The sequence below is a fragment of the Alligator sinensis genome, unplaced genomic scaffold, assembly GCF_000455745.1.
Source record: "Alligator sinensis unplaced genomic scaffold, ASM45574v1 scaffold546_1, whole genome shotgun sequence".
Taxonomy (NCBI): domain Eukaryota; kingdom Metazoa; phylum Chordata; order Crocodylia; family Alligatoridae; genus Alligator; species Alligator sinensis.
The window spans coordinates 2,342,725-2,357,960 of NW_005842061.1; the positions used below are offsets into that span (position 1 = coordinate 2,342,725).

At 39.8% G+C, this 15,236-nt stretch overlaps 1 protein-coding gene across 1 annotated transcript in view; it reads right to left on the reverse strand.

The window, feature by feature from the left end:
- The window catches only part of SUPV3L1 (Suv3 like RNA helicase), a 32,348-nt gene that overhangs the window by 9,919 nt on the left and 7,193 nt on the right, over positions 1–15,236 (reverse strand). The window contains exons 2-7 of the mRNA XM_025203561.1: positions 10,001–10,099; positions 9,592–9,699; positions 7,249–7,363; positions 6,112–6,280; positions 2,431–2,542; positions 2,022–2,099 (exon numbers count right to left, since the gene is read on the reverse strand). Coding sequence (XP_025059346.1) covers positions 2,022–2,099; positions 2,431–2,542; positions 6,112–6,280; positions 7,249–7,363; positions 9,592–9,699; positions 10,001–10,076 — 658 coding nt within the window. The 5' untranslated portion in view covers positions 10,077–10,099. The remainder of the gene's footprint in view (positions 1–2,021; positions 2,100–2,430; positions 2,543–6,111; positions 6,281–7,248; positions 7,364–9,591; positions 9,700–10,000; positions 10,100–15,236) is intronic.

The window sequence follows — 15,236 nt, forward strand, 5'->3', positions numbered from 1 at the left end:
CTCCTGTGTCCAGGCGTTTTGTAACCTGGTCATAAAAAGAGACTAGATTAGTCTGGCACGATCTGCCTGCTACGAACCTGTGCTGGTTTCCCCTCAGCATAATTTGTCCTGCCGGGCTCTCACAAATGTGAGCCTTGATAATTTTTTCCAAGACTTTGCCAAGGATGGAGGTGAGACTGACTGGCCTATAGTTGCCCGGGTCTTCCTTCCTCCCCTTTTTGAAAATGGGGACCACGTTGGCCCTTTTCCAGTCCTCCAGGACTTGGCCCGTGCGCCACGAGCTTTCAAATATTCCCGCCAGTGGCTCTGCAATGATGTCGGCCAGTGCCTTCAGCACCCTTGGATGGAGCTCATCCGGGCCTGCCGACTTAAAGGCATCCAGTTCTTCGAAATGACTCTGCACCATCTCAGGGTCTACGTATGGTAGTCTGGCGCCTTGCTGCTGCCTCTCTACAACCCCAGTGAGAGACTTGTCGTGCCCTTTGCTTAGGCACACTGAGGCAAAGAACTCGTTGAGGAGTTCAGCCTTGTCCCCTCTGTCCGTCACCAATTGTTTCTGCCCATTTAGTAGGGGTCCTATTCCTCCCTGGGCCTTCCTTTTACTCCCTATATATCTAAAAAACAATTTCTTGTTGTCTTTTACTTGGGTTGCTATCCTCAGCTCCATGGTAGCTTTGGCCCGTCTAACTGCCTCCCTACAAGCACGAGCAGAGGAGGTATATTTGTCTTTGGTGATCTCTCCCTGTTTCCACTTTTTATGTGCTCCCCTTTTGGCCCTTAGGCTGCCCTGGATTTCTCTGGTCAGCCAGGGAAGCCTCCTGGCCCCTTTCCCTCTTTTACCTCGCACGGGGATCGTCTTGCTTTGTGCCCGAAGGATCGTTTCCTTAAGGCACAGCCACCCTTCTTGGGCTCCCATCACTTCAAAACTCCTACTTTGCAGTGCGTCCTTGACTAATGGCCTGAGTTCATTGAGATCAGCTTTCCTAAAGTCTAGCACTCTCACCCTACTAGTTACCTTACCCACTCGACGTCTTATGGTGAATTCTATTATTAGGTGATCACTGTCCCCCAGATGGCTACCGATCTGTAGGTCCCCTACCATGTCATCCCCCATTGCCAATACCAGATCCAGTATGGCATTCCCCCTAGTGGGACCGTGTACCTCCTGTGTCAGGTGGAGGTCCTGTACACAGGTTAAAAACCTGCGTGAGCGGTGGGACTTTGCTGTCTGTGACTCCCAGCAGATGTCCGGGTAGTTTAGGTCCCCCATGACTACCGCCTCTCTAGCTTTTATGGTCTCCGAGAGTTGCCTCAGGAGCCCCGTATCTATTTCTTCCCCTTGATGTGGGGGTCTGTAGCAGACCCCTACCACCAAATCCCTTTCTCATCCATTCGAACTTTTAAAGGAGGTGATATTTTGAAGAGTCAAAGTGGAAAGGAAAGGTGGGAAGACCACATTCTGAAATGTGATATTTCAGATTTTGAAAAAAAAAAATCAAAGTTTAATGTTGAAAAAATTAGAAAATTCATCTAAAAAATAATTTTCCTGCAAGAAATAAATTTGCTGACAAAATCCAATTTCTACAAGTCAGTCATTTAATGTTTGATTATAGAAATGCTGCATGCAATTATCAACGTTTAAAAACTTAAAATTCTGAAGAATCATCTAAAGTCATAATATTTAAAATAATTATGTAACATTTTTTATGCAAAAGTGTTATAAATATATGAAAGTGATGCTTTCTACTAATTAAACAGGTAAGTAAATGGAGGCAGATAGTGTTAACATTGTAATAAAATGCATTTAAAATTATAATTCAGGTAATATTTACAGAAACAAAAGTAAATGTGATGAATGACATTAGATAAGCAACTTTCTGTAAAGAGCCCTTTCTATAAATTAAATTTGTGAAAAATCAGTGCTACAATATATACGTTGCACCATATGTTTATACGGCAATCCACATACTTTTAGGTAGTTTATGGCAATAATGGCATACTTTCAACACTGACAGGCATACCTAAAAGTGCTCGGGTCCAGGCCCATCCTCTAGCTGGATCTCTGATCATCTGAATTTCATCAATGACAGCCACTTCACCTTAAAAAAAGAACGATCAAATTATGATGATTCACTAGAGGAAGGCACCTAGATAGCAACACTACATCTGAAGGAACATCCAGCCCCAGCAGTGCTCCATCCTTCTTCATTCATCCACACTACATTCCAAGATAGTACTAAGATGACCTGCTCCTCATTCAACATTCATAAAACAGTATTAAAGATAGTTAAGAAATCACCAAGTTAAAATTAATAAATACAGAATATGCATGATGATAACGAGTTGCTGAAGTTAAATTTTCCCTAGAGGTTTAAGCACTGCTACATTAAAGATTGCTATGTACTGTATATGAAAAAAATTAATACCTACAAGGTATGTTAACACTGCACATCTCAATAGTGCAAGCAACGTGGGCAGCTTGTTTGCCTTCTGGATCAACACATACACGTTCTTCTCCTGTGACTAAATCACATGGCACATTCTATGAAAATTAAGGGAGTCAATGTTAAACTCCTTTCCTAAAAAAAGTAACATAATCCCAAACAAGAAAGGTTGTGAAATAAGCCCAAGTATGTTACATTTTTAAATACACAGTAAAAATGTTTAAATACACAGTGTAAAATAAGAACAATGTTGAGCCAGGCAGGGAGGAAGTTGCAGATGGGCAGCTCCTGCCCCAGCACACAGGGATCCAGCTCCCAGCCACCTTTCACCCACTCAGCCACCTAGCACAATGAGCAGCCACCTGCAGGTGGAAAACAGCCCTGCTGGGAAGCTGTGCACACTGGCTGGGACAGTGCCAATGGTGGGCATGGGGCAGGCGTGGGTGGGATCACAGAGGGGTACCACAGGGGCAGCCATAGGACATATGAGGAGTGGAGGGAAGGCAGATAGGAAGACCCTGCACTGCACTACCCAGGTGTGCTCTGCTGCACGTGCCCCCAGTTCCCCCACTCCGAACCTACAGCCAGCTCCCAGGACCTAGTACACAGGCAGCCCCCACCACACATACAACATAGAAGAATAAGATTATTTTGAGCTATTATGCAAATCACCTCTATAGACATTACTCAAAAAAAACTTAAGTCGGGACAAAAATTATTTCTTGAAATAAAATTAAAATACATTACAGTAGATGTTTCATTTTTATTATTTTTTTTAATCTATAATTTGTTAAAATGATATCTTCTTAAAGATTTTACATATGGAGCCCTCGACAGCTCACCAAAACTCGTTAAGTGGCCCATCAGCTGAAATAATTGCCCAGCCCTGTTATAGAGTATGAGCAGTTGGGGCAGGGGACGTTATGTTGTACTGTACTGTATTGGTCAATTACAGGAGGTGTGAAAGGACAAGGGAAATGCAAACACTGTTACATTGGATCAAATATTATTGCAATCCCTATGGTCCTGCACTTATAAAAAGTCATTTGTTTTCTTCGCTTCTTGTTTTTTCCTTTATTTTTAAAAAGGTACTGATCTTAATTAAATGGTTTTGGACATATTGTACAACAGAAGTTATCCAAATACAAGTATTCCTTATATTAGGCTGCTCTGACTTACATTTTGTAAGTAATTAAGTTCTATACTGAAGAAAAAATTCAAAGAAATATTGCTTATTTATGGAATAAGATTATCTCTTTTTCTCCTGGATCACCATTCCTGAAAAGTATCATTACATCTTTGTTTTCTTACACCAATCCCAGAATGAGATATGTTTTAACATCAGTAATAATATATACCAATGACACTAACATTTTTGGACCCACAGGCCTGATAAATGGCGCAGGGATAGTTCACAGGCCAGATCAGGCCACGTGCTAGCATTGGGCCCTGCACTGCCCTGACAGCTTGAACTAGAGCACAGGAACACAGCATGTAGGGCTTCCCTCCAGATACGTGGGGAGCCCCGCAGGCTGAATTACATTGTGCTGGTGGTCAGATCTGGCCTGTGCCAGGGGTTGAGCACTAGGGCTGTGTGAAGCTTCGATAGCCGATTCAATTCGGAGGAGATTCGGCCCAATTCAGGGACTAAATCTCCAAATCCGAATCGAAACGGGAGACTAAGTAAAAGCTCCAACTCAATTTCAAACATTCGAATCGATTCAGAAAAGCTTCAGAAAAGATCTGGCCGATTCGGAGATTCAGCCGTAGAGTAAACAGGCAGCTGACAGCTGCCTCCAGCTGGTAAGTCTGTCAGGGTTGGGAGAGGGAAGGGGCGTGGGGCTGGGGACAAGCTGCTCAGCCAGAGCAGGAGGGACATTAAATTGGGGAGGGGGGCAGGGGGTACAGGATGCAGGCGCGGCAGCACTGGGAGCGGGGGTTCTGCCCTGCTGCCTCCTGCCCCCCCACTGTTCCATGGGGTGGCTTTGCCATGAATGCCCAGAGGCCCCAATCACCATTCCTGCAGCCAGTGAGTGAGGACTTTAAGTGCCAGGAGGCTGGGGATGGGGCCAGGTAGGGAAGCCATGGGGGCTTCTCCGGTGGCTCCCCCCACCCAGGGAGAGGCAGGCACAGTCAAAGGAGCTGGGGGAGAACCTGAAGCCACCCAACTGTGCCTGCCTCTCCCCGGCCAATCCAATCACCGAATCTCTCTGAATCAGCGCCAAATCAATTCAGGACAGTGATCCGAACTGAGTCACTGTCCTCCGAATCAGCCAGATCCAAATACAAATCGACTGCTTCCCTATTTGCACAGGCCTATTGAGCATCCCTGATGCAAACCCCGCAGTGGCCATGAACTTTTGACTAAAGTAAATTTTTAGTTCCACAAATACACTAACAAGAAACACATATCCACACATCATACTGTTTCTCATTACTTATTTAAAAGGAGATGTTGGATCCTTGGGGCTAGAACTTCCTAAGAGATCTAACATGTTAGAAACCAGCAGCATGATTACAAGCGTGCCATTGTTAAAGAATCACTGAGTAATCAGAATGCTGTACTGAGATAATTAATACTGAAAATTCGTAAGTAGCTGATATAGCAACCTTTAGCTGATATAGAAACATATGAAGTATTTTACATTAATGCTTTGTAACAGCTGTAATATTAGGCAGCTGCAAACAAGCTAGCAAAAAAAAAAAAAATCTGTGAAAGATGTTAGAGGCAAATCAACAGTACTAATGAAATCAAATGAGATTCCTGCACAAGGAATCCAAAGTAACATCAAGATACTACCTTTTAAATCTTATTTTCTAGAATTTGGGATAATTTAGTGAATGTCAACTGACATTCATGTAAAAATTAAGACAAGAAGAGAGAAAGTCACTGAAGCATGGGCATTTGAACAGAAAAGAAAGTAACTTAATACTGTATAAGAAAAAAAGTTGCCACTAACTAAAAATCATTGTCCTGTCTGGAAGATCATCTTTAACAGAAATACTTCCCTGTAACTGCATCTAAGAAGCACCTGAGGATATTCCATCTTCTTCCTGCCTTCTGTCAAGCCCAAGTAAGTACGAGTCAAGACATGGTTTACTATTACGTATCATTTTCTAGCTAAAGCACGTCTTCAGTTAATACTCGGACTGCTTTAAATAATGATGACCAACGAAGGTAACTTATTTTAAATAAGCTTTTGTAGGTTGCCAATGACAATTTCTATTTTATTTAACTGAACCTGAATTAAGTTGAGACAAACACTGACTGGGCATGTCAAAAAGAACCCTAACACTGTCCTCAAGTCACAGCCCATGGTTTGACTTACTTAACACAAGATCACACAGGCAACCAGGGTCGCTACACGAAAAACAAATCAGCAAGGGCCTGAGCTACTACAAAGTGGGAATAATGGGCAATAGACTACATTACATGGATGAATGCAATGAAACAATGCTTTGACACTATACTGTTCCATTCTATACCTTCTATGCTGAAAGTGCATCACTGGTATAAACACAAACTAATAGCATCATAATAGAAACTACACTGTCACACACTCTTCCAAAGTTTTTTCTAAAATTATTAAAGTTATTAAAATAAAATGGTTTGCATAGTACCATGACAGTCCCACAAATGCACATAAATATTATTAAACATACTGACAGCATCATTACACTTTCGGAAGATCTCATGGGCCAGCAGTTTTAATGGACCACAATATATTCCTGATTTTGCTGACAAATATTGTTGGATAGCATGGTATGTTTTTCCACTATTTGTAGGGCCAGCATGGAAGACTATCTTTCTTTGAATAGCCCTGGCTTCTGGATACCTAAAATACAAAACATATATAGTTTAATAAACAACAAATTTAATTTGATCTTTCACCCAAACTGTCAATCAACTCATTTTAAAATGCCAATTATTAACATTGATATATCCTCCTACCCTTTAATACTGAACAAATATAAAGAGGTTTTAACAATCTGTCAAGTACTAGTATCACACTTGATCATTTTACAATTAAAGAGAAAACCGAAATAAAAATATGCACACTTAATACTCAAGAAATAATTCCTTTATTGTCTTACTACTGCATCTTTTCTTGTTTACTTTTTAGGTCCTGAGGTACTATTTACTGAATAAGATGGGTCTGTGAAGACGCAATTTCCATTTAAAAATATATATATCACTTGAGAGGGAAAGACAGAAGGAAAGGGTGATGTGGCAGTAGTTTCACAGGTGAAGTCATTTTTATTTTCTTCTTAAACCACTGGCACGGTGCTGAATAGCAACAGACATCACACCAAGGAAGTCAAATTTCCGGCACAAGGAAACTGTGAAAGCTGCCCAAGAGCCAGGGTAGAAAAATTATTTTATGAACAAAAGGTTCAAAACTTCTACAAAAATAGCCATTCCCCAGAAGATGGTTCTTGCACACACTGGACTCTCTAAGAAATGTCACCATCACTCTTGATTTCAAGCTTCTGCCCATTTTTCCAAAGTCATTAACTATCAAAGACTGGATAACCACAGATATGAGATTAGTATCTACCTTAGAGTTGGATATTAACTAAACCAAAACCAATTAATCAAAAACCTGGTGACCTCTTAGCCATATATTATCTCCAATTTGTACTGGTACTGACAATCTTAGCCCCAGTATTTGTGTTCATAACTAACCACAGCACTAAGCACATCCTCCTTAGAAAACGTGAACTTCCTAAGAGTCTTCTGCAAGGAGACTGCAGGTACTAATAGAAGCAATATGAAATTCTGCAACATATAAAAAGCACTAACCAGTTAGGTGGCCATCTTAAGTCACTGATTTTGCGCAGATCATCCATACAGTCCAACATAGGAAAGATCTGTTTAGCATGGTTCAAGAAAAATGGAAAGAGGTCATCCACATGACCTGAAAGACAAACACTGTTAAGAATCTGCACACTTGCTCATCCAAAGATAGGTTAATTGAACAGAGATTAATAATACTATCCAACTCGTGCATTGTGTTTTTCATCCATACATTTCAAAGCACTCTACAAAGAGGCCAATATTATTTTTCCATCTCACAGCTGGGAAAAGACAAAGTAACATTACAACATGGACTTAAACCTATAAGGCAGACACAATATAATGTTAAAAAAAATCCATCAATATAACCACTTTGGTAACTCAAGTCTTCATTTTAGATACCTGACAGATTTTTAAAGGCATTTGGTATGAAATGCTCTCTCTGCCCTGCAAAACTTTTTTTTTTTTTTTTAATCCTTAAATCACCTGCCTACACTGGAACAAATCCACATCCTTTTTTTTTTTTAAAGGGTAATTATGAAAGCAAGAAATCCCCCCCTTCCAAATGCTAAGAATAGCACATAGCCTTGTGGTCAGGTCACTTATCCAGGAAAACCAGGCTTAGGTCCCCAAACTTCCAATATGCCAGGGGAGTACCCCAAACACTGAGCTAAAAAGTCAGTCTCTTACATTAATATTAATTCAGAGAAAGAAAATTAGAACAGTACTAGCTAGAGAAACTGAGACCTTCAATCAAGAGCAGTCTGTTGATGATAGCATTTACTTGTGATGGAGAAGACCCAGGTTCAACTCATTGCTCTGCATCAGGCAGAGCAGAAACTTAAATGCAGACATTTTGTGTTCTAGGTCAGAACTCTGACACCTTCCCCTCTCATCCTCAAAACTTAATCTGGGCCCAAGAAACTTCTCTCTCTCATCAGCAAAAAAAAAAATTTAAAAAAAGTCCCACAACTTTGCACATTAACATTACCTTCTAAAAGTTGTATAGAAGCATGTTAGAGTAAAATTAGTTCCTTGAGGAGTTCTTCAAAGATATTAGTTACCACTGAGTATAATGAGACATTTAAAAATAATGCTAGAAAATAAGTTAGATTCATAATTTGACCTGCTATAACCAGCAACCTGGCTGACATGCAAGACATGATGGGATCTGATGCATGATCCCCACAATCCTGCTTGCTGCCATGCCACACACGCATAGCAGAAGGCATGGCTGTAGAACTGAGTATCAGATCCCATCATGTCTTTTTGATGTTGCAGGGGGAGCCTCGGATCATGATTTTGGGCTCCTCCTGCACCAGCAAATAACAAACTCCTGTGGCTAGGAGGCCCATCAAGTGTACTCCAACCATGGGGGCACATCCTGATCAGCTGATAGGACTCCCAGGCATGGGCCCAGCCTGGCCACGTGTTCACTTAATGGCATACTAGAAACCAGCCACAAAAGTTATTACCCATTTTTTTTATGTAAACACTTTGTGGCTTATTCCTTGTTTCATCACAACATTAATTGTATTAACCTATGGCTGGGGAACAATTTAAGACATAATTAAATGGTTAATCATTTAAGTATAACGTATGCCAGCAGCTTTAGAATATATTTCAAATGCAAAGAGCCACTGTCATATTTAACACTTGAACAATATCACCACTTAATGAAGCAATATCACCTGCTTCTGCAGAATATGCTTTTTAAAATAAAGAAAAAAAATCTATTTGTGCTCCTATGAAATTTCTACAGCCATCAACTAACATTTCCTCTTCATGAGCACAGACATTTTATATTAATCATCATGAGCAAAGCAGTAAATGAAGTGAGTATACCTTCTCTAACTTTTGCACTGACAAAAGCAAAGTAATACAAGAGGAAGAGCAGCACACACACAAGCTTTTAAACCCAACAGTACAGCAGAATGCTCAGAAACCATCCCTAAAGACCACCAAAGGAGTTGCACATCATAATGGATGAGACAGAGTTGACCACCACTGTCATCAGCTTTTTTCCTCAAAAAATTTAACCAGTGCCTATATACCTGAAGATAGACACTTGGGACAAACTTGGTGAAAGGGACACCATACAGGATAACACACCAACAAGGTGGCCCAAATAACAATAGGTGCTAATTGGTACTAAATGACCAGCTCCCTCTTCTCACTCCTCCCATTTTGGAGAATATAAGGACAGGGAGCACCTTCTCACATCAGATGGAAGTGCTCCATTTTTATCCCCATTATAAAAAACAGAGGAGGGAGCAAAGAAAGAAAAGAAAAATAAATATTTTTTTATTAAATAACAAATACAAATAAAAAGGCACTGTTTATACTTGCCTGCACCACAACATATATCATTTAGAATAATATGTACATCAGCACTCAAGGACTGGGACTCCAAGATGTATTTCCTAAAGCTTACAAATGCCTGGTGAAAGAGATGAGCTGCAGGAGTAAAGAGGGGATGGGGGGAAGAAAAGCTCAGTGTTAGATTTAAAATACTCAACAAAAGATTTAAAGGAGTTGACGTTAAGTAACATTTCTTCAGTATAAGTGCTACCAATAAGCCTAATATACATTTTTTCAATTAACATCATTTTTTTTCAAAATCCCAAGAAGTAAAACAAAATCCAAGCTATTCAACAGCAAAATGGCAGCACATAGGTCAGTTATTCTACTAGGAGAGGGGAAATGCCACTCACAAGAAGCATCCAGTTACCTCTATTTAAGAAAAAATGCTGCATACCAGAAATATACTCTCTCTTACCATCCAGTCCATTCTCTGCTCCCAGTCTCTGCATTTCTTTCCTTTTGTAAAACATATTTAATTTGTTCAGAACTTCACCTGTAACAGACAAAATAGCATTTCTTGCTTCAGCTAAAATGCCAGATTTACCTTTGCTTAAAAAAAAAACAAATAGAAGATTCCAGCATGTTATTCAACTCAATAATCAAATGCAAGGAATTAAGCTCTTGTAAGATAAACAATTTCAAACATTATTTTTGTAATAGGGTTGAGTGTTGTTCTAGGTATGATGGAAATGTATGAGGGGCAAGAGGGTTTTTTGTGGTACATTTTATTGGATCTGAAGAGTATAGCCTGCCTGAAATCTTGTCCATCATCTTTCCCAACTACTCAGTTGGTCCAATAAAATGTATTTTCATTTATTTGGTTGCAACTGATACTTAAGGCACATGCCAGAAATGGCAAACATGTCAATACAGGTCACAGGAATTACCATACTGGATCAAATTCAGTTAGCCCTTCTCTAATAGTTCAAAGGAAAGGCACAAGAAAATACATAGTAAACAGTCAAAAAATTGAGGGAAGTTTCCTCATACTTCCATTAATTAGTATTAGATCCTGATTTGACAGACGATGGTTTACAACTCTTAACCATGGCCACTTACTTCCCTAATAGTCTTTTGGCAGACTTTATCAGAGGCTTTATTCAAGTCACTTATTTCTTCTTTGATCAATATTTGTAACAGTAACAATGTAAAAAGTCCAATCAAAGAGAATGAGTTAGTTCATTTCCAGGTATTTTTGTTTGGGGGCTTTTGGGGTTTAAGTTTCAGGAAATAAAAAAGCTATTTACATCAGGGTAGGGGCATCCCCCTCCTGCTGGGAGGAGGCAGAATTTACAAGTTCTACAAGGTTTGTGTGAAATTACTTCTGAGAAAATAAATCTTTAAGATGGGTCGATCTGAATGGCAAAGAGAGCCTGCAGTAGATAAAGCCCCCCAAACCGACAGAGAAGACAACGTTCAAATCAGTTAATGGATGGTACATGGAGACGCACACTATCATGATGGTTACCCTCCCCTGTAGCAGTACAGCTCCACGGGAGCTCTGCTTCTTAGCGCAAGTTCCACTTTGCCCACTGCTACTGAACAGCTAAGATCTGATCTCCACCAAGATCAGATTTAGTGTCCCCCACATCTTCTCAGGCTAAGAGCTGGTTTGGTTTTGTTTTTATGATTAGAGAGATCTCTCAGGCCTCCTTTTTATATCACAAAGCACCAAAAAATAGTCCCAAGTCAGTTTGCAGGGAAGCCATTACAGCTCTCTCAAAAAAATAAATAAATAAATAAACATTCAGTCTGGATAGTTATTAGGTTAGAGGATGCTTTCTAATATAAGATACATATATCTCTACTGAAATCCAGGTTCTCTAGTAGATGCCTGCCAACAAAGTCTCCTGGCTGACATTACGGCTGTTATAATTTGTGACATGATATTCACAAATAACAGCCAATCAGCCACACCTTAGAATTATTGTGGGATACTTCCTTGCCACAAAGAAGTTGCTGTTTCAACAAGTAATTTTATTGTGGTTGATCCACCATTTTTATCCAAGGATGAACTATTTTAACATCTGGCATGTTATGATTTGTCACATGATGCTCACCTATGAGGTGCAAAAAAACTGTAGTCTCTAACACAACAATAGTTGCCCAGGAAGCTAGCAGGCACGTGTTGTCCCTCCACTTTTCTTGTCCAATTATTTTGAGCAGATAGAGTATTACTAAATGGTAAATAAAAAGTCTAAAATGGAAGTGGCCTTTATGCCAAACAGAACAGATCATATGGAGAAAGCAACAAAACAGGTCTATTTTCCTCATCCTGCCACAATACTTTTGAAGCACACAGTGCCTGAATGCAAATTTTTCAAACAATGGAAGTCCATACACAAGTATGGACATGTGTAAGCAGTTTCCTTCTTCCACTTCAACTTCCTAGCCTTGCCAAAGGGATTATGAAAGTTCAACCCACAGACCAAGTTATCACAGCAAAATTAACACTTATAACAAACATCAAACAGAAATATACAGCGCCACCATTCTACCAGAAACTTGACCAGTTATCCACAACTTTAGAATCTGTACTTTTCATCATTATGACTCACACAGAGATGAAACCTCATAATTAGGCTCAGCAGGATTCAATTTTTGAAGTCAGTCAACATTGATAAACATAGATTTCACCTCACGCTCAGACTCTCAAAATATATTTCCATTGTTGTTAATCAAAATGTATAGAAAGGGGAAGTGAGAAAAATGATTGCTGATGGAGCATGCAATGACAAGGGGACCAGTCCTACAGAACCATGCTGGTTGTAGTTTGGACTGCAACTCCCAGAAAGCCTAGGTGACTGACAACAAAGGAAGAGGCAGTGACAAAGGAGATGAAGGAACTAAGAGCCAGTGGAGCTGGGACCGATAGCAGCTTTGCTGCTTGGCTGGTGGCAGTCCTACAGTAGTATTTCTCATGGTGGGCTGTTAAGCTGCACTATAACAACAGTGTACTGTTGTTAATAAAATTGCCTGCCCCCCAAACCCATAATTTTGCACAATCCTGAACATTAAAAATAGATAAAAAATAGAAATAAATGCTTAAAAATAAACACTGATGTTATCCATCAAAATTAGTAAAAAAAAATATAAATCGAATTCTGCCAAGCCAACTCATTATCAACTGCTTTCTCAACTGTTTTATTTTGTATCTCATGGTGTCAGCAATGACTGAAAATGGAATGTCTTGGCTCAGGGGTGTAAAACTGCATTCGTCCCCCTGGCAAAATGCAGACTGACGAGCTTTGTAGGCCAAACCCACTTCTGGCAGCAGAGCAAATAGTGGCCCTGTTAACCCTTCCCCCCACCCCTTCAAAATTTCTGGACTCTTCAGGAGCACCATGAGCCATCCCTATCTTTGACACCTCTGCCTTACTTAGCTGATGCTTTAAGGTAACAATTTAACAAAGGAAGTATCAGCAGACTACAAAGAATTACAACAGCAGCACCAAGCTTCTCCCTGACAGCAGCCTAAAAAGAACTCAAACTTTCTACAGATGGTGACAAGAGGCAAGGATTTCTGCTAATGATATCTTGTACTGATACAACTGCATGGTTAGGAGAAATTTAGGTAAGCTTTCAGGCACATGGTACCCCTCCCAACCTAAGAAAGCACATCTTGTGCCCAAAAGCTTGCCTAAACCTTTCCTAACCATGCAGTTGGTCCAATAAAAGATATCACCTACCCTTGCCTCTCATACGCTTCACTTATTATCTAACATTACAATGACCATGAATCCACATTCACAACTCATTTACCATATCAGAAAATTAGTGGTCAGCATTGTGGTATTTGCTACTTAATGCCAGGTCTCAGTTTCAAGGTCACTCTTCCTTTCTATACAATTCTGTTTCCCATTTCCCTTCATGTCAAGGGAATGGCCAAACAGCCAAATCAAAGTGTGATTTCAGCATGTGTCCTGTGCATGCTAGCATTAATTACCTAGCACAGCAAGAACAGTGTACAGCTGTGCTGGCACTCATTTCAACATGGGCTAATAGCCAGAGCATGCACCCATCAATCATCCTTACAAGGTTTGCAATATACTTACAATCTTGCCTACTCTAACATAGTTTATTTTTGATTATTTATTCTTAGGCAGTTTCTAAATCAAGAACAATACTTCAGCCCTCGCTTCTTAACTGCTTAAAAGAATTAAGAATTTTTTCTGTCAAAGCTTTTTTAACATTGCATTTCAGAAGTTCTGCAGGTTAGTACCCCACATATATTTATCTATATGGTTTCAATTCCATTTAAATAAACAAATGGCAACCATTTTCCTGGATTGGATGCAAAGATCAACAGTTCGCAATTCCTAGTAGTTTTCAAGGTAAGTACATTTGATGTTCTCCAGTCTTCTGGGCTAGTAACTCATTTCAATAAGAGGATAGTTTTTTGGTTTGTTTTTTTTCCTTGCAACTCAGCTACTCCTTAAATTCCTTCAGACCTCAAGACCTGCTGCTCTTAATTTTATCAATTTGTTCAAGACTCTCCAATTTCTAACATGTCAGCCTCCGAAAGCACTTTATTCTCACTACCTTTTGCAGGCATGAAGATACAATTGTGCAACTTCTCTTATAAATCTGAATCATCTTCTTTGCTTGGTCCTTTTATGCCCTACTAGTCCAGATGACTACTTGATGTTTTCTGACCCCAATACACTCAAAACATTTCCTGTTATTTGTTTCTAAATCTGCGGCCATTTGTTCTTCACAAACCCTTCAATAGTTAATATCTATGTTGGATTTTACTTGAAATAGTTCATGTTCTTTTTTTTTTTGCTCTTACAAGTACGTCTCTCTGAAGGACATCAGCTTTACTCAAGTAACTTTTTTAGTCTTGCCATATAAACATGATTTTGTTTTGTTTTCTTTAGGATATATATGCATTCCTTGACAATTATAATATGCTTAAGCAAGCTCTAGGCTGAATCAAGTCATTCTCATTTCCTTACCCTTCACGTAGTCTTGATGTTTAAAAAAATGACAAAGCCAAATTCCTACCTTTTAAAATCTCACACCATAGTGCTAGTTTTTGTTATTATTCCTACTTCAAAAATGTTCAATCATATTATGATCATTTATTACTTACTGGCTCAACTATACTTATTTCCTGACCAACCTGTAAAGCTCTCTAGGACTAAGCTGAAACTAAGTGTTCCAAGAAATAACTAAATAAAGCGTACAGAAATTGCTTATCTAAACCAGCGTTTCCCAACCGGTGTGCCATGGCACACTGGTGTGCCATCATATGTAAACAGGTGTGCTGTGGGATTTTGGAAAAGTCACACAAATAAATGAATAAATGAATGCTCTGTTCATAGCACTCTTGCGGGGGGAGGACAGGCATGGCTGCAGCCAGTGCACCCCGCCCCCCCGCTCTGCCTTGCAGCGGCAGCATGGGGTGGCAACAGCAGCCATATTATCTGTTGGGGGCAGGGGGAGGGGGCGCGGGCAGTGTGCAGCAATTTTGTTTATTTATGTAAGTGTGCCGTGGATAGAAAAGTTTGGGAAACACTGATCTAAACCACGTTTCATTTTGACATTTCACCTGCTTTATAGGCAGATAGCTGACCTCACCCTTTATTATTCTTTAAATACAGTTTAATTATTTCCAATTTCCCTAC